Source organism: Prionailurus viverrinus, chromosome E1 (genome assembly GCF_022837055.1).
Source record: "Prionailurus viverrinus isolate Anna chromosome E1, UM_Priviv_1.0, whole genome shotgun sequence".
NCBI classification, from domain to species: Eukaryota; Metazoa; Chordata; class Mammalia; order Carnivora; family Felidae; genus Prionailurus; species Prionailurus viverrinus.
Window position 1 is genome coordinate 13,545,545 of NC_062574.1, and position 19,974 is coordinate 13,565,518.

General features: G+C 42.5%; 1 protein-coding gene across 1 annotated transcript; it reads right to left on the reverse strand.

Annotated features, from left to right (window-relative positions):
- Positions 1–18,730: 18,730 nt before the first annotated feature.
- LOC125151890 (olfactory receptor 139) lies at positions 18,731–19,678 on the reverse strand. The gene has a single exon (XM_047833391.1). It carries the CDS (start codon positions 19,676–19,678, stop codon positions 18,731–18,733), a length of 948 nt encoding a protein of 315 aa, XP_047689347.1.
- Between the last annotated feature and the right edge of the window lie 296 nt (positions 19,679–19,974).

Here is a 19,974-nt window from a genome sequence, read left to right on the forward strand (position 1 = left end):
TGACTCTGTTCCCTTGCTCTTGGTGGAGTAATTGTTTTAGCCCTGATACTTATTGGTTTACTTTATTGAGATATAATTTATATACAGTAAACTGCATAGGTCAGTACGTTCAGTAAATTTTGACAAAATGTATTAACATGTTACATATTATCAACATATTATCATATTATGATCATTGTAGTCAAGATACTGCATATTTTCATTATCCTAGAAAGGGCCTCATACTCTTTTCTAGTAATCCCCCACCTTGAGGGAACTACTGATCTGATTTCTATCACCATAGGTTAGATTTACCTGTTCATGAATTTCATATAAATGGAATCATACAGTATGTACATAGTATGTACTCTTTGTGGTTTGGTTCCTTCTCCCTAGCATGATGTTTTCAAATTCATCTACAATGATGCATGTGTCAGTAGCTTGTGCTTTTTTATTGCTGAGTCGTGTTCAGTTGTATGGATTTATAGTGATAAATTTTTCTTACTCATTCTTCTGTTGATTAATATTTAGGTCATGTCCAGTTTTCAGCAACTGTAAATAAAGCTGCTATGCACAATATTTTTTCCTTTCCTTTCTTTCTTTCTTTCTTTCTTTCTTCCCCTTTTTCTTTCTTTCTTTCACTGCTATGCACATTTTATACAAGGCTACTTGTGGATATGTTTTCATTTCTCCTTGATGTATACCTAGGAGGAGAACTGCTGGGCCAAAAGGTAGATGTATGTTTCACTTTCTTAGACCCTGCCTAATAGTTTTCCAAAATGGTTCTATCAGTTTATGCTTCCATTGGTAATGTTTGAGAGTTCCAGGTGCTCCACATCCTCATTAACACCTGACATTGTCAGTCTTTTAATTTTAGCCATTCTACCAGCCCTCTTATATCTTGACATCTTTTTCTTTATCTGTATTGTCTCAGCTATCTTCAGAATCTTTTTTTTTTTTTTCGTAAGAGAAACACCAGTGGCTCCCACCTTGCTGTCAGCTCCCTGGTCTATGGGACAGCTCACTAGAGGAGATCCAGTAGCCACTGTTTTGTACACAGTGAAAATATCCATGCTAAACATTTTCATCTAAAGCCCCAGGAACAGGGCTCCTGGGTGGCTCAGTTGGTTAACTCGTGGTTCATGAGTTCAAGCCCTGTGTTAGGCTCTGTGTCAACAGCTCAGAGCCTGGAGTCTGCTTCGGATTCTTTGTTTCCCTCTCTCTCTGCCTCTCCCCTGCTCACATTCTGTCCTCTGTCTCTCTGTCTCTCAAACATAAATAAACAAACAAACAAAAAAATTAAATCCCCAGGAACAAAGGCGCAAAGGACTCTCTGGGGATAACTCTCAAAAGCCAAAATTTCCTTTTCGTGGGTTAATTGAGGTGAACAAAGAATGCAAGCTCAGGAAAGAAGAGAGAAAATAAAACTAATAAAATGAGTAATTAATAATAACAGCTACCCCATTTAGAATACCTACCGGGCCTCACACTTACTGTTTATATATATTGTCATTGAATAATCCCAATAGTTCCATAAATTGGGCATTGTTATATTTGCTTTATAGATGATAAAACTGGGGCTCAGACATAAATTGCCATATGTCACACAGCTTGTATATTGAAGATCCAGGATTTGTACCCGGGCTTTTGACTCTGAGGGTGTAGCCCTGTCACCATTGTTTCCCAGAGACTTTCTTCTGAGAATTAGCATTCAAATTTCCTGGGGCCTCCTCTGGCTATCTGGCTAGTGAGAGAAATACATGACCCACTAATGTCCTGGACATGAAGTGGGCTTCTTCACCTGACCTATTTAAATCTCACCAGTTCCACCTAAGCTAAAATAATTCTCAGAGAAGACCTTCTCCAGTTCAGCTTTCTCGCTTTAAACAAGGTGATCAGTCCTCACAGCAGGGTCCCTGAGGTTCTGGACTTAGCTAGGGTGGGAGAAGTAAGTGGAAACACCGGGATAAAGATGAAAGTGAGACTATCAACAGAGTGCTCACCCTGTGTCTATTCACCATTCATAACAGGGCTATGATTTACCGTTGGGGAAATTCCTTCATCCCATGGATGTGATCTTGGTTTGGGGCAGTAAACCCAGATGTGCTGACTTTGCACTATATTAAATTGAAGGGATAACTGGAGGCTACTTCCAAGTGACCGTTTCTTTTCCCACTTAGTCCTTGGGATTTTGACGCTTATACAAGAATCGAAGAGAATTGAAAAAAGACTAGGGCCATTCTAGTAGTGGTTCCCAGAAGAGATACTCAAAGGTTTCTTGTTATCAAGAACCCCTGAGGCTCCTTGAGTCCTATCTGTGCAAAGGTGGCCCTTCCATCTTCTCTTTGGTACTGTGTTCTCCCCCCATATCTTTCCAACATATGTATATTTTTCCCCAAATAAGTAAGCTCGTCGATTTATGTTGCTTGTAATGAAAGAATCTGTGGCAGGGACAGTAGGGCCCACCATGTGTTCCCTTACGTTTCCCAGTGTCTGCCACACTCAGGTTCAGGTTGTGAGCAGAAGCGTCGTGTCCCTTCTGGTCTAAGTTACAGCCCATGTACCTCCTCTATTCCGCTCTTCCCCGCTGTGGTGACCTCAGAGGTGTTGGGTTCTCAGTTCAAGATGATAAAGCCTCTGTCAACTTAGGTCCTTCAGCACAGCTCCGCAGATGTACATCTGGCATGATTGAGAAATTAACTTTGTTGTGTTAATCCCTGAGATTTTGAAGCCAATGGTTACCTCAGCATAGCCAACCGTATCCTTACTAAAATGAACACAAGTTGATAGGAACAAAATGTGACAAATTCATTGCTGTGGCTTCTGACAAGCATTCACCAAAGAACATTTGTCTTTGTCTCAATTTCTTCCACTTCCCCAGCAAAAAATATCGCTTCCTCTAGAAAGGTCTGTATCATCAGATCCAGTATTATGTTTTTTTCAGTATACGTCTGAGTTTTATGTTTACTTTTTGTGATAAGCTCTGTGGAGTAAGATACATCCATCTTATTTTCTGTGGTATCACAGCATACTTCACGTAGAGCATGGAACAATAAATATTTATAGAATGAATGCAGTTTCCCAGATTTCTCCAGGAGTTATAGCACTGTTTTTCAGTGATCTGATGAACTGTATTAATACTATCTGGAGTTTGTTGTGGTCAAAGTAGCACTTGTTTCCATGACTTGGATTATGGGAGAGAGTCTTACCAGCTTAGGGTTTGGTCTGGGCTTGGCTAGATGCTTTCTTAGTTGTCATTTTTGCTGCTAATTTAAAAAGTGTATTCTCTAGGTATAATAATGGAATTTCAACACAATAGTTATTTTAATTGTTAAACTAATTTATTTATTTTACCTTAACAGTGACATGTTCTGCATACTGATAAAAATGTTTTTAAAGCACTTCAGATCATCTGCTCTGTTCCAATTATCTTAGGGCCATAGCTTTTAAAAATTGATTCTGAAAAGAGAGGAGTGTAGGAAGGTGACAGAGTAGGAGGACCGTGGGCTCACACCATCCCATGTTTACAACTGGATATCATCCACATCTAAGTCAGTAAGCCCAGAGAGCAACCCAAAGACCGGCAGAACAAAGTCCACGACTAAATATAGAGGAGAAGCTGCATCTGAAAGATGAGGAAGGTCAGAAAGGCAGAGAGGGAGGCTGCTGGCGGGAGGAAGGCAGATTTGTGCAGGGAAAGGGCGGAGAAACAGCCCCTCACACCCGGGAGCTCACGGGAAGACTAATCCCCATACCATTTGGCTTTAAAAACCAGAGGAACTTTAAAAGTCAGCTGACTCAGCCCTGGGTGAGCTGGGGCGGGGGGTGGGGAATGGTAACTGTGTCACCACCCTTACAGAGACAGCAGCCGGCCCGGAGAGGCAACATGAAAACAGCAGTTTACACAATGCTGGGGCAAACGGGAGACAGATCTGTGCATACTGATTTCGGAGCATGTTGGGGAACTTCTCTGGAAATGAGAGAGCTGTCAGGAGCCGGTTAACCTCCCCCTCCCCCCAGCGCAAACGCAGAACCACCTGCAGGAGGTGGGGCCGCACAGACACTTCTAGCCTCAGCCCAGGGATCAGGGCAAATTTTGTTAAAGGCGCTGCCGTGTCTCATGGCCACGAGCTTCCTGTGGATGGTGGCCGGCGCCCACTCGTGCCGAGGGACACCTGGCCTGTTGGCCAGGTTGCGGACGGTGCCTGGGCCGCCTGGGAGGAGTCTCCCCGCGTTCCCCGCGCTGAGGCTGCCACCTGGCGGCCGGGGCATAGGTGGTGCTTTGCCCAGACGGGTTTCCGAGAGAAGGGGATGGGGCTCCAGGTGATGGCCAGTGACCTGGCCTTGGCGTCCTCACTCTAGCTCGTGGAGTTGGCCTGCCTGCGTGTGAGGCTTTGAAGAATGCCCGCCTGCGTGAGCGTTTGCCTGGTTACCGAAGCTGCGCTTTCATAATAGGTTCATTGACGACTTGGATGTCTTCTTGTGTGATATTCAAGTCCCGTGTCTACCTTTTTGTTAATTTGTAGAAATTCCTTAGTTAGTTAGTTGTTTATATATATGTTGCCGTGATCTTCTCTCAGTCCGTGGCTTTCTTTTTATTCTCTTATCTGTATCTTCTAATGAACAGAAGCCCTTCATTTTAATGCAATCAGGTGGCTCAGTGTTTCCCCTTTATGATTGATGTTTTTGTCTTATTTAAGACAATGTTCTCTATCCTGAGCCCTAAAGATATTCTGCTTTATTATCCACTTGAAGCTTTATTGTTTCCCAGCTACATCTAGATCTACAATCTACCGGAACCGGCATTTGTGTGTAGTCTGAGATATGGGTCCAATTTCATAGCTTCCTGTTTCGATACTCATTTGTGCCATACGATGTGTTGACAAGACCCTCCTTTCCCCAGTGTTTTGAAGTGCCACCTTTTGTTGTCAATCAAGTGTTTATTTGTGTGAAGATACTTCTGGACTCTGTTTTATTTTAGACTGGTTTATCTGCCTGTCTTTGTATCAATACTACACATCTTAATCACTATAAAAAACGAGTCTCAGTGTCCAGAAAGTCCACCAGCTTGTTCTTCAAGCTATTTGGGGGCCTTTGCATTTTCCACAAAAATTTTAGCATCAGCTTCTCCAGTCCCTCTGCTTCCCTCCTCCCCACAACACACACCTGTTGAGGTTTGGTTTGGGACTGAGTTAAACATATAGATCGAGCTGGGGAGAATCTACTTCTTCACATGTTATACTTTTCAGTGATGAACACGGATAAGCCTTCATTTATTTTTGTCCTTAAAGATTTCTCCCCATTATGCCGTAGAATTTCCATCTCAGGTTTTGCACATCTTTTATCAACTGTATTTCGGGACATTTGGTATTTTTGATGCTATTGTAAGTGCTATCTTTTCATTTTTATGTTTTAACTGCAAGTTGCTGATATGTAGAAGTGCAGCTGAGGTGATATCCAGAAATCCTACTAATCTCAATTATTAATCTTAATGGTTTGTCATATAATTTTTAGATTTTCTAAACACACAAAGGTATCATCTATGAAAAGTGATCATGATAGTTCTTCCTTTCCAAGTCTCATTATTTTAAATAATAAAATAATAACTTTGCCTTATCAAACTAGCAAGAACCTCCAGGAAAGCGCTGAATAGAAGCGGTGATAGCACTTGCTTTTGGTATCAGAAGGAAAGCTTGCAACATTTCTGTCTTAGTTGGGGCCACGATAACAGAATACCATAGATTGGGTGACTTATAAACAACAGAAATTTATTTCTCACGGTTGTGGACTCTGGGAAGTATAAGAATAAAGCACTGGCAGAATTTGTGTCTGGCGGGGACCTGCCTCCTGGCTCATAGATGGCCATTTTCTCACTGTGTTCTTACCTGGCAGAAGATATAGGAGAGCTCCCTGGGATCCCTTTTACAAAAGCACTAATCCCATTCACGATGGTCCATCCTCATGACCTAATCACTGCCCAAAGGCCCCCCCCTTCCAAATACCATCACATTAGGGATTAGGTTTCAACGTATGAATTTTGGAGGGACACAAACATTCAGTCAACAGCAAGCATGATGTTCGCTGTAGGTTTCGGTAGATAGTCTTCATTAAAGATGTTTTCTTCTATTCATAGTTTTATCCATGTTATTATCATGAATGGATATTTAATATTACCGAATGTTTTTTTCTGCATCTAATGACAAGATCAATTGATTTTTTCCCCTTTTTTATTCTGTTAATTTGGTGAATGCTCCTGGCCTTTGAATGACACATCAACGCTGCCTATCTGGGACAAACCCAGCTTTCCAGCTTGTTGTAGTGAAGTTTCTATGTTATATATCGCTGTCTCATTTTATTTCAGATTTTTCCATAATGCTTATGATGACATTTGCCTGAAGTTTTCCTTCTTTTTCTTTTGTTACTTTACTTTAGAGAGAGAGAGAGAGGAAAGCACAGTAGGGGAGAGGGGCAGAGGCAGGGGGAAAGAGAGAGAGAGGGAGTAAGAGAATCTTAAGCAGTCTCCATGCTCGGTGTGGAACCAGATGTGGGGCTCGATCCCACAACCCTGGGATCATGACCTGAACCAAAATCAAGAGTTGGACGCTCAAACGATAAAATAGAAATAGAAATAAAGGAACAAATAAGAATAGAAAAAGGAAAAAAGATAAAAGAAATAATTTCTTCTACTGACCTTGATAGGTTTTATTATCAAAGCCATTCTATTTTTATAAAACAGTTGGGGGATGAATTCTGCTTTTCTATACTCTAGAAGAGGTTGTGTAAAATTGGCATTATTTATTCCTTCAATATCGGGTGGAGATTCACCTGATGCTTTTTTGTCTGTGTTAAAAGTTTTTCAGTAAAGATTTAATTTCTTTAATAATTATAAAACTTTTCAGATTTCACATTTCTTCTTTTAAAAATTTTAACATTTTTTGGAATAAAGTTTTTCATACATTCTTATAATCCTTTAAATGTTGGCAGCATCTGTGGTTATGTTCTCCTTTGTATGGTGTACATCATTTTGTGCCTTCTCTCTTTTATCAATTTTACTAGTTACACTTTTCAAAGAACAAATGGTGGCTTTGTCAATCTTCCCTGTGATGATATTTTTTTCTATTTTATTTATTTTAACTCACACCTTCATTTATTACCCTCACTCCTTCTTTGACTTTAACTTGTTCTTTTTCGTTTTAAACTTCTTAAGGTGGGTGTTTAGCTCATTGCTTATGGAAGTTTTTCTTCTTTCCTAATATGCAGTTAAGTGCTTTTGACAATCTTCAAGGTCCTAGAGAAAAAGGATCAGAGTTCAGGGTGTAATGAAACCCCCTTATTTGGGTTGGGATCCAGAAAGGCTATATTTTATTTATTCATTTAAAAATTTTTTTTAAATGTTTATTTTTGAGAGACAGAGAGAGAGAGAGAGATGAGAAGGGGAGGGGCAGAGAGAGAGGGAGACACAGAATTCAAAGCAGGCTCCAGGCTCTGAGCTGTCAGCACAGAGCCCGATGCGGGGCTCAAACCCACAAACCTTGAGATCATGACCTGAGCCAAGCCGGACACTTAACCGACTGAACCACTCAGGCGCCCCTGGAAAGGCTATTTTAATAGCAAAGGGCGAACTAAAAATAAAAAAAACTTCTGCAGAGACTATAGCACAGCTCCACATTATCTCAGTTCCCGAAGCTGAGTTGGGGTGATCCTGAACTTGTCGCCCCTTAGTCACTTGGCTGTGCCCTCTGAAATCAGTGAAGGGCTCCAGGGAAAAAGCCTGAATGGCCCCATTTCTGTGGGACTTCATCTTTCTCTGGGCTCTGTCCTGGCAGTTCTTCACTGTTTTTATTAGCTCTGATACCTTGACGAATATATTTTAAATATTTTGTCCAGCTTTTTCAGTTGTCCCTAGAAGGAGGCTTAGTTCAAGTTACCTCACCTGCCATTACAAGAAGTGGAAGATTCATCTAACTCTTTATCCTTCACATGTGAGCTGACAGTTCCTTTCTCTGCCACCCACACTCTGAAAGCTTGCGGACTATTCTCTTAAATTCCAGTGACTTGAAATTTCACAATGATTGCTTTTGGATAGATCTGTTTTCATCCATTGTGCTTTGTATCTGGGCATTTTCTTGAGATATGGAAATTAAAAAAAAACACTTTACTTCCCCCACTCCCACCCCATTTCCTTTGCTCTCTCTCTAGGGAACTTTTACTCTTCAGGTACTGAAATTTTGGGCCCTCTTTTAAAATCTCTGGTTTTACTGGAACCTGCTTCTTCATTCTTCATTAGAAAGGTCCTTCTTATTCCCAACCAGAATGATGGGCACATCGGGGTAGAAATGACTGGTCTCTGGGGTCCATTTTACTGGTGTTTTAAAAACTATTAGGGTTGGGGCGCCTGGGTGGCGCAGTCGGTTAAGCGTCCGACTTCAGCCAGGTCACGATCTCGAGGTCCGGGAGTTCGAGCCCCGCGTCAGGCTCTGGGCTGATGGCTCGGAGCCTGGAGCCTGTTTCCAATTCTGTGTCTCCCTCTCTCTCTGCCCCTCCCCCGTTCATGCTCTGTCTCTCTCTGTCCCAAAAAAAAAATAAATAAACGTTGAAAACTATTAGGGCAAACCACAAAGACGCAGGTCAGCACCACACTGACATCTGGGTAGGAGAGAAGTCTCAGGAGGTCATAGTCTTCCTGCCCAGCCGTCTCCCACAAAACCAGCCCCACCTCCAAGTGGGCCAAGTAGCTCTCAAACACCCTAGCGTGTAACTGAGAACTGGTCCTTGACTAAGCAGCTCTTGCCACACCTTCTGTCACCCCTGGTCACAGTAAATGAAAGCAAGAAGCAGCATACTAAAACCTGAGCAGTCTCCAAAGAGAATCATTGGGTAAGGTATACTGAGCCTATTTTGGCCAATAAGTCAAATTCTTAACTGCTTTTCCATTCAATTTTCATCTGAGGAAGTGTGTGCTTGTCTTTCTGGAACCCAAATGTCCAATTGGGATTTGGAGAAAAGAAAGAGGAATGAAGTTAGACAAGGATATCAGAACCCATATTTGCAGTCTAACCCAGGGTCAGTCTCTACTTGTTCGAGTAATTATCTTCGCAAGATACAGAAGACAGTAACCACTCTTCTAGGAGGAGGTGAGTTGGGGGTTAGGGTAAGAGTGAGAAGAGATGCAGTACTGGTTCATTCAGAGAATATTTACTGATGGCTCCTATGTGCACCAAGTTCTGGGGGAGTTTCTTTTTCTGTTTTAAATGTTTTAATGTTTATTTTTGACAGAAAGACAGAGTGCAAGTGGGGGAGGGGCAGAGAGAGAGGGAGACACAGAATCTGAAGCAGGTTCCAGGCTCTGAGCTGTCAGCACAGAGCCCAGTGTGGGGCTGGAACTCACGGACCGCGAGATCATGACATGAGCCGAAGTTAGACGCTCAACCGACGGAGCCACCCAGGCGCCCCAAGTTCTGGGGGAGTTTCAAGAAATAATACACAAATTCTTGAGCTTGTGGAAAACTCTGTCCAGTCTAGAAGGGGGAAGAGTTAAGAGGAATTTCCAGTGTGAGCACAGTCTGGGCTCCCAGACAGTCTAATACTTGATAATTTTCAAATTGATATTCTCTATGTATTTATTCCAGTTTTATTTCTTGTGGAGTATAGAGTGGATTTTTATTGAATAAAAATTGCATGTCTCTCTCCCTTGGGTACCATTAATGGATTTAGCACCTGCATTGAACATACCTTGACTCAGTAAAATAAAATTCTCTCTTTTTTTAGCTTTTTTGTCTTTTATTATGCTGACCAATGCTTATCATAAGATTATTAGAAAACATGGAAATGGATAAAGAAAAAATAAAGGTCATTCAAGATGCTACCAGCAGATAACAAAATTCTCTTTTATTTCATGTTTCTTCCACTATAGCTGAACACCACTAATTACATTCCTTAAAGACAGAAGAAGTTTATGTGGATATGGTTTTTAAGTTTTGTCAAAATGTGTATGGAAGTTATTCTTCTCTGATATTTCCATGAATTCTTTGATGCCCCTCCTCTCAAGAAGTAGAACTTAATTTCCAACCCCTAGAGATGGGCTGGACTTGATGACTCACTTCTAACAAAGAATATTGCACAAGTAATGGGAATCCCTTCCAAGATTTGATTCTGTGGCTTCCATCTTTTGGTGTTCCCTCTCTGTCTCTCTCACTCTCCTTCTCTCATCGCTCTCTCTGGCAGAAGCCATGGCAAGAGCATCCTTTTGGAGAGGCCCACATGGTGATGAATGGAAACTTCCAGTCCCAGTCAAGTCTTCAGAGGCTTGCCATGCCAACGGGTTTGACTACAACCTCATGAAAGACCCTGGGCCAGAACCACCCAGTTAACATACTCCTAAATACTTGACCCTCTGAAGCAGTATGAAATAATACTAGTTATTTTAAGCAGCTTTAAATATTATTCTTTTGGGGCGCCTGGGTGGCGCAGTCGGTTAAGCGTCCGACTTCAGCCAGGTCACGATCTCGCGGTCCGTGAGTTCGAGCCCCGCATCGGGCTCTGGGCTGATGGCTCAGAGCCTGGAGCCTGTTTCCGATTTTGTGTCTCCCTCTCTCTCTGCCCCCTCACCCGTTCATGCTCTGTCTCTCTCTGTCCCAAAAATAAATAAACGTTGAGAAAAAAATTAAAAAAAAGAATTATTCTTTTCCTGGCTTGCACATCCCTTCAGAAATGTTTAAAATGTAGATACTCAAAAAAAAAAAAAAGACACTTATTCTCACTGAAAACCACTATGCTGTGAATTGTTCGGTTTTAGAATTTTAGCCCACTTCATCTGCTATATTCAGTTGACTAATACCTGATTGATGTCAAGACTGGCTACATGTCTTTATTTCCATATGCATGTCACAAAATACTGATCAAAGGTTGATCAGCACTGGCAAGGAGAGTTTAAAATTTTTCTACTGGACGGGGTGCGTGGGTGGCACAGTTGGTTAAGCATCCAGCTTTGGCTCAGGCCATAATCTCACGGTTCGTGAGTTCAAGCCCCACATAGGCTCTGTGCTGACAGCTTGGAACCTGGAGCCTGCCTCAGATTCTGTGTCTCCCTCCCTATCTGCCCTTACCTGGCTCATGCTCTCTTTCTCTATCTCTCTCTCAAAGATAAATAAACATTAAAAACTTTTTTTAATTTCCACTGGAAATACACCAGAGGGCTTTGCATATTTCAGCAGGATGTGTGTTTGCTTTTCACCAGTTGTGAAAGACGTTGCATGGGGAACTCTGGGCAGCTGGCTGATCTGGTCCCTGATCTAATTTAGGAGGTGTGGCAGGAAAGGCAGCGTGGCGCTGTCTTGAGGGCACCAGTAAGATCAGTTGGGGGTTGAGAGAAGCCAGGTGATATACCCTTAAACGAACTGAAAAAAAAAAAAAAAAAAGAAAGAAATGTTACAGAATATTTTTCTGTCAGAACTTTCCCCCTGCGGCTGTCTTCATCTGTAAAATGAAAATTCTAACATTTGTCTCATGGGACAAATTTATTGTAAGGATTAAGTAACAAAATGTATGTATAAGCCTAATTACTCTCTGGCTAGTTGTTAAATACATGAAAATAAATAGGGGCTGTTATTAACAATAATAAAAACATACTGGAAAGATATCAAAGAACATTTTAATAGAATCATTTTTAAGCCTCCAAATTATTTAAAAAATATAATTGATGTGGAAATGTGTATACATTAAAGAAGTGACATTTCTACTGTAAAAATTTCCTTTTAGGATCTGGGGTCTTGGTCATAAAAATTGTCTTGAGACTGAAAAAAACACACTGATACTTACATAGAAATAGACAACGGACAGAATGGAAGACACAGACCATAAACACATTTTTGGATTTATAATAATTTGATGTGTACATAAATTAAGCAGTAATTATGCATAAATTAAGCATAAATTATTGAGGGAATAGAGGACTCAATAAAATATTCAACACTATGTTGAGGCATTGATTGTCCTTTTGAAAAAGAAGACCTCTTGGATGCATATAGTACACAATGTGGCCAAACCAATGTAGGAGAGGCTTAGGAGTTAAATACAAAACTCAAAATTGAAAAAATACAGGGGAACATATAAGCAAATATTTATCATAACTGTCAACAATGGCAGACATTCTAGGAACACACAGGATGCAACAAGGCTCAAAGGAAAAGGTCAAAAGATGTGACTACTTGAACGTTTAAAAAATTTTCTGTAAAAAGTCACTCAAAATTAGGCAAATAATACTTGGAGAAATATTTGCAGAAAATATGAAAAGGCTAATATATTTACTCTTTAAAGATCTATTAGAAATTCATACCAAACAAACTAAAAAAAAAGAAAAAGAAAAAATGAAGTGAAAACACTGACATCTCCTTAGATAAATAAGCCAAGAACTGAAAGGCAATTTATAAAAGAGAAAAATGCAAACATGGTTAACAGGAGAAATTACTCTGTTTTACTAGGAAGCAGAAAAAGCAAAGTGAAATTATCATATATTTTTGCCTCTAAGATTAGTAATGATAAAAAAAAAAGTAATATTTGTGATGGTATGATGAAATAGACATGGGTCATGGCCAAATGGGTACCCGTCACTTTCCTGTTGGTAAATAGTTTAACAAGACGTAGTAAGAGTCCTAAACTATTCATATCTTATATTAAAGCATTTACTTCATAATAGTAACAAAACTCTTATTTATTTAGAAATAAACTTAACAGAGGGGCGCCTGGTGCCTCAGTCTGTTAAGTGGCCGACTGGTGGTTTCCGCTCAGCTCATGATCTCGCAGTTCATGGGTTCGGCCCTGCATGGGGCTCTGCACTTCACGGAGCCTGCTTGGGATTTTCTCTCTTTCCCTCTCTCTCTGCCTCTCCCCTGCTTGTACGCTCTCTCTCTTAAAATAAAGAAATAAGCTTAAAAAATGTTTTTAGTGTTTATTTATTTTTGAGACACAGACAGAGTGGGGGAGGGGCAGAGAGCGAGGGAGACACAGAATTCAAAGCAGGCTCCAGGCTCTGAGCTGTCAACAAAGACCCTAACGGAGGGCTCGAACCCACGAACTGTGAGATCATGACCTGAGCCGAAGTCGGACGCTTAACTGAGCCACCCAGGCACCCCGAAAGAAATAAGCTTTTAAAAAAGAAATATTAGAAAGGTGGAGGTGCTCATTTTTAAAAGACTTCAGAGCTCTTCTTTAGAGGCAATACTTGAAGAAATTGATAGACCATACCATGTCCCTATCTGGAAAGATATATGGTAAAGCTGTCAATTCTCCCAAAACCATCTATAAATTTTACACATACCAATGCAAATTTCCAAGGTAGAAGGTTCCAATCAGAAAAATGATTCCATAGTTAAACATGCAAGACTAATCAAGTCCATTTGGGAGGAAAGAGATCAACGAGAATGTGACGCGAATATGTGATTTCTAAAGTGAGCTATGAATGAATGTGTATTCTAAAGCTACAGTGGTTGAAACATTGTGGTACAGACAGAAGGGAGCAACACAGTAGAAATTCCAGAAGCAGGCAACAGTGTACCAAAGCATTTGATGTTTGACAAAAGGAGGTGCTTCAAATTACTGGGAACAGTCTTGGGACCTAAGCTATAGAATTAAAAAAATAAAGCTGTATCACTATGTCACATCATGTGCGAAAATGAATTTGAGATGTCCAAATGTAAAACATAAAATGTAAAAAATAAAATCCTAAAATAAGCCCTAGAAAATATAGATGAATATTTACATAAACTTGAGATGGGGAAAATAATTTCAAGTGTGACAGCAAAGACAAAAATCAAAAAGTAAAATATATGCTTGGCTACAGAAAATGTTAAAAGTCAAAAACACCAATAGCATTAATAAGAGACAAATATAAATAAGGGAAATGTTGGCAGCATATATGAAAAACAGCTAACAGCTAACAGCTAACAGCTAACTGTTAACAGCTAACAGTTAACGTAAGAAGAAAAAGCTCAGCGTCCCTCACAAAGAAATGCAAAGTAAAACAGTAATGGGAAATAGTGATTCACTTATCACGTTGTAAAAAGATTTTTGTAAATGGTAATACCTAGGGTTGGTGAGGACCAGGGAATTAGCCCTGTTGCACTGAATTGGTAGAAAAGCCAAATAGTACAATCTGCCTATTGATAATTTGTCAATATTCATAAAAGTGTTGAACATACATACATACACGCATATGGTCCGTTCAAGGAAACGGCTGTGCAAAGACATATCAAAGCCCTGCCTTTAAGAGTGAAAAACTGGAAGCAACCTGAACAGTCGAGGCAGGAGTTTGATCAAGGAAATCCTGGTGCAGTTATAAAATGATGCACCCTTACAATGAAGCAGGTGTGCTTCTTAATATGGGATTGCAAACAACCAGGCTGTCCTGGGAGGGGAGGGAGAACACAGAGTTCTGGATGTGAGAAGGTGGGAGAACAAAATGCTGAAAATCAGACAGAAAGTGAAGAAATGGGAGGCCGGTGTTTGCAGGGAGGCTGAGACCCCTGACCAGGCATTCTCGGTTTGAACGCATCCTCCCTCTACTCACAACTTTGCTAATGAGTCTTACTAAGGACACTGTTGCAACCACCCATCACTAATTGGCCTCCTCCACTGTCCTCCCTGAGGTCTAGTTTCTTTCTGACTTAAGGACCAAAAAGAAAGGAAGTCTTCTCTGGGCATCCCTTCCCTCTGGCCTTATTAGCAGAGATGCAGAAGACAATCAGCAAATCCCACCTTCCCTTAGCCCCTAGGCTGCGTTATCCTGAACTCTCATTTGGGAGCTAATTAGAAGATTCTGTTTGTGGATCTTGGAAGGACTACATTCCCCAATCCTGACCCTGGCTGTCTCGGCGGGAAACCTTCATTAGAGCAGTTCCTGGGTGGGTGGGACTCCTGAGGTCCTGCGGAGGCTGGGGAAGTTAGCAAAGTTTATCCATTAGCTGTCTCCTGTGAATAGACCAAAAGATACTGAGGTGTCTGGGGGCCCAAGAGATTCATCATGCTCCCTCCCGTGGTGTGGGGGAAGGGGTGCAGGGCAGCAGCTTCTACAGCACTGAGACCTTCACCAGCTCATTCAAGGGAGCTGAAGGCCAGTGCAGTACAAAGGGCCTAGCGCTGGCTGGGAAAGCCGGCATTTTCGCGGGGAAAATCCCTGCTCTGGTCCATAGTAGAGAATGGACACAAACACTAGAAATCTGGCAATGTCTTCTACTTGAACCCGATGGAATTTTCACATCACCTTCACGCTGCACTTGTCAACTCAATAATTCTGTATTTCAATTCATTGAATGCTCCGAATAATCATTTGAAGCGCATGTTATGATGCCCTGTGCATAGATGAGAAAAGTGGGGCCCGCAGAGAGGAAGTGGCCTCCCAGTGTTACACAGCTAGCTCGTAGCAGTGTTAGCCCGGAAGCCGGGTCTCCTAACTTGACCACAGCGTATTCAATTTAACTAGGAGCATGGGCTTCTCACCTTGCTGCCTGGCACATAGAAGATGCTTGCTTTATTTTCTCTTCCTCGAATCTTACCCTGGACAGCTACCTGTCATACCAAATATAAGGTCGGAATTCTTTTAGGCCCTGAGAGCATCATCTAACCAGGTCCCTCAAACATAAAAAACTCTGAAAACAGGTTACATATTATCTGGCTCATGTTCCAAGATTCCTTTCCAGGCTCTCTTCTTCCTGTTTCAATCATTATTAGCTCTCAGGCCTTCGTGCCTCTGCCTGGCCCACTGCTACTACCTCTCCAGTTGTTGAAGACCAAGAACCGACTTTTACACACCACAGGTCCACTGCCCATCAATTAATTGTTCCTGGGCTTGTACCCTGTTTTCAACCTTATCCTTGTCCATTTAATTGCCCATGGTCCCTTATTTTCCCTCAGCCTTTGGCAACCTATGTGGGTCTGAGTATTTATCATATGGTAGGTGAGTGAAAAAAGCCAAGATATTTGGAAGGGACTAATTACAGATGGAAGGAATTGATGCTCCTAAAGTTCACGTAGCCTAAAGTAAAAGAGGCTGGATTCGAACCCAGGTCTCCATATGTCCTGTCTAAAGCTCTCTCCACTCAACTACGCTGCCTTTCCCATTTCTGAGACTCGCTGCACCTAGAGTCATTATCACCGTTTAGTTTTGAATTCTTTGGTGATTTATTAGAAGCAGGTTGGGAGGGAGGCAAAAATGCTGCATCAGGAGTTGGCAGTTGGAGGCTGTCCTACCTACTAAGTAGAAAATCACTTAGCACGTCTGTACCTTTGTTTTTTTTTAATCTGCAAAGTGAGGATAATAGACGCTGGCCTTCCTATTCTGCAATCCTGGCCCTGGTTGTGGGTGACACTCAACTATGCAGTTACAATATTCAAATGAGAATAGATTTCAAAGTGTTCCGTAAATACTGTTGTGTGCTAATAGAATAAAAGAGAAAACCTACTACTTTTATAATTTTCTTGAGTCCTAAGAGTGCCTCTCTCTGTGATGGACAAATGGTTAAGCCTCTTGATGGAGAAGGAGGCATGATTGGGATGCATATGAGAGCATCTTCCACTACTCATATGTAGATGCCCAATATGTATAAAATGACATCTGCTGAGCTTGACAGATGGGTCCTGGACGTCCTCAAAAGTTCACAAAGTAACCGATGACATCTGTAACATATTTCTTTGGATGTGGGCTCTCTGAAGTCAGGGTGGTGATATGGTTAGAAGTTGTCTTTCGGTGCCAGGAGTCCACGAACCTTTGTCTGCAGCACAGGGAACTAGGAAAGGTCAAAATGGGTCCCCACCAAGATTAGTCACTACTTCTGAGTAGAATTACATTGGTGTGGAATGGAGGGTACAGTTCAAATGGTCAGGGCCAGGAAGGGCATGGAGGAGGGCGGAAGGGCCCACCAAGAGTATTCTCCTAGGATAGGGATCGTTTGGAGGAGCAAGATGGCCAATGACTGGCTTATGTCTCTCCCAGGCGTCCAAATCTCGACCAGGTGAACCCAATGGCCTTCTGTTGGATGGACAAGCCAACTTACTATTTTTCTCAAAGATGAGGATGACAGAGGACACTTTGAAGGCCGGAGATAAAACACTACAGTCCATTCACCCTACCCTCCCAACTCCGCATTGTCACCATTAGCGTTTTTTACAATTTATTTTTTGCCGTTGTTGTTCAAATTACAGAACCCAGGGAAAAAAATTCAAATAAAAATACACAAAATAAAACCTGAAGTGCTTCTCCACTCCCCACAGCCCTACCCTCCTCCACAGAGGGAAGGAAGCACTGTCTAAGCTCGGGGGTTGTTGTCCGGGATTTTTTGCCTACTCACCCCCTCTGCCCCCGCACACATATCACATTATCGTCACTTTCCAAATTTAGCAATAGATGCTATACACCTTTTCATGTCAATACATTCACATTCCTTTTTAAACAAAAAGAGGCTTTTTAGTAAAATGATTTACATGAAACATGAATTGCTCATATTTGCATAGCAGAGTCAAAAACTATACAGTTCAGATTTCCCTGGGGAAGAAATGGCTTTGTGAAACATGATCACACCTAGTTAGGCTAAATAACAAAATTCACAATATCTGAAGGCAGGCCTAAAAAAACCATGCGCTTCAGAACATGAATTAAAGACAACCACTTTGTCATAGCACATGATGACTTGTTTATTATTACCCCTCCCCTGTCGCGTGCTCTAAGTTAAGTGGATCCCGGTTTCTGGGTGTTACGGGATTTCACACCCTGGTGCTCTGTGCTCAGCTTTGCGAACTAAATGCTCTCTTCCTAATTCTCTGCAGGCAGGAGACTCTTCTTTGGCTGTAGCTTCAGGCAGGATTCTCTCAGTTCACACGGTTCGGAAAGTGTTGCTCTTTTATGGCAAACTCAGTGATTGCCTTTATTTCATCAAAAACAGTGGGTTCTTTTTCTTTCATATCCAGTATCTTCCTCATATTGCCCCCCTCCTCCTTCTTTTTTGGCCTGAAAATGTCCACAGTACCTTCATTTCACCAAAAGTTGCCCCAGCTGTGTCCTACAATTTCGTATCAGGATGAGTTTGTTGGACTTTGAGAGGGGCGCCTTACTATTCTGAGTGCCCCTTCTCCTGAAGCATGCTCTGTCCTCACATTTTTGGTGCAGGAGCTGTGAGAGTCAGTTCGCACACGGACATGAAAATGTGGTGTTCCCACTAACTATTACTCAGGATGGGGACACTGGTTTGCGGAGCCCGCATGTGGCAACGTTGCTCTGAAGAAGACGCTGGCAGGGTGTTCGGACAGGTCCCAATGCCCCCTCCTAGGTTACGTCAAACCTCAATTTAATGACACAGTCCTGGGTTTATTTCCTGAAGAAGAATCTTCTAAAAACCACACCCCCTACTCTGGTACGAATATATTTTGTCTTAAAAGGTGAGTGGAGGGTACAAACATTTTGTTTTTATTAGCATTTTAAATATATTTCAGCTGAACACTCACTGACCTTAAACAAATAGTTGATTTGTGTCCCATTTCCTGACCCACATTATAATTTTCTCCCACCTGACTTTAATCCATCTCCTACAAGCTTTAGCTTTTCTCCCCAATCCAAGATAAACCATCCTCTACTCTGGTCCATACTATCTACTTTCCTCCCATCCCTCAACCCACCCCTGAAGACACCTGTGACCGACATCATGCCTTCAGCATGGGAAAGTCAGGGGGTGCTCTAGGAGGGGGGGTATTTTGATGCCCTGTCTTCTCATTCAGGAGGCCGCTTCCCCATCAGCACCCTTTTCAGGGCGCCCTGCACATCAGGGTTCCGGAGGCTATAGATGAGTGGGTTCAACATGGGGCTGAGGATAGTATTGAGGATCCCAATCCCTTTGTCTCTGTCTGAGGCTGACACTGAGCCCAGACGCATGTAACTGAAGAAGCCAGTTCCATAAAAGATACAGACCACGGTGAGGTGGGAGCCACACGTGGAGAAGGCCTTCTTCCTCCCCTCTGCTGAACGGATTCGTAGCACTGCAGCTGTGACGTGGGCGTAAGACACTGAGATGAGGATCATGGGGAACACCCCCATGAAAGTGGCCCCCACAAAAAGCAGCTGCCCATTGAGGTGGATACTGGAGCAGGAGAGCTGGAAAAGGGGTGGGAGGTCGCAGTAGAAGTGGTTGACCACATTAGGGCCGCAGAAGTCAAGCACAGACACGGCCACTGTGTGAGTCAGAGCATTGATAAAGGAGATAGTGCAGCAAATGGCCACCAGGGCACCCCGGACTTCACGGCGCATGCGGGTGCTGTAGGTGAGGGGCCGGCAGATGGCCAGGTAGCGGTCATAGGCCATGGCTGTCAGGAGGTGACAGTCCACACCGGCCAGGAGGTGGAAGAAGAAGAGCTGTGAAACGCAGGCAGCGTAGGGGACTCTGCACTGGGGGGGCAGGAGACATGCTAGCATTGGAGGGACAGTGACAGTGATGCATCCAATGTCCAGCAGAGATAGGTTCCCCAAGAAGTAGTACATGGGAGTGTGGAGTTTGGGCTCCACAAAGATGGCAGCCAGGATGCTGAAGTTGCCCCCTATGGTGAGTACATAGGCAAAGAGGAAGACGACAAAAAGGATGGGTTTCAGTCTTACGTTTTCTGTCAGGCCAAGAAGGATGAACTCAGTGACAGTTGTCCTGTTCCCCCAGGCGCCTGGCTCCATAGGCTGCTGCTGCTGAGCTCTGTAGTGGGAGAAGACCTGAACCTGCCAGAGAAGGAAAGAGACACACAGTAGGCACCTAATCTGTGGCTACTGGATGCTGGGGTAATATGGCGTGGGCACCTACCAGCCTAGAGCTTAAGCAGTCTCCTGGAGGGCACCACGATGCCAGACATGGACCTTTAATTGCTGTTTCAGGCTGAGATCCAGGGGATCCTAGGGAAGGGGCTGGGGCAGAGAAACTACTCTGGGGCCCAGGACACTGACTATTTACCAGCATTTTAACAGCTATTAAGGTT

What these genes read in the sequence shown, in the direction of transcription:
- LOC125151890 (XM_047833391.1), bottom strand. Translation starts at nt 19,678, where the DNA reads ATGGAGCCAGGCGCCTGGGGGAACAGGACAACTGTCACTGAGTTCATC.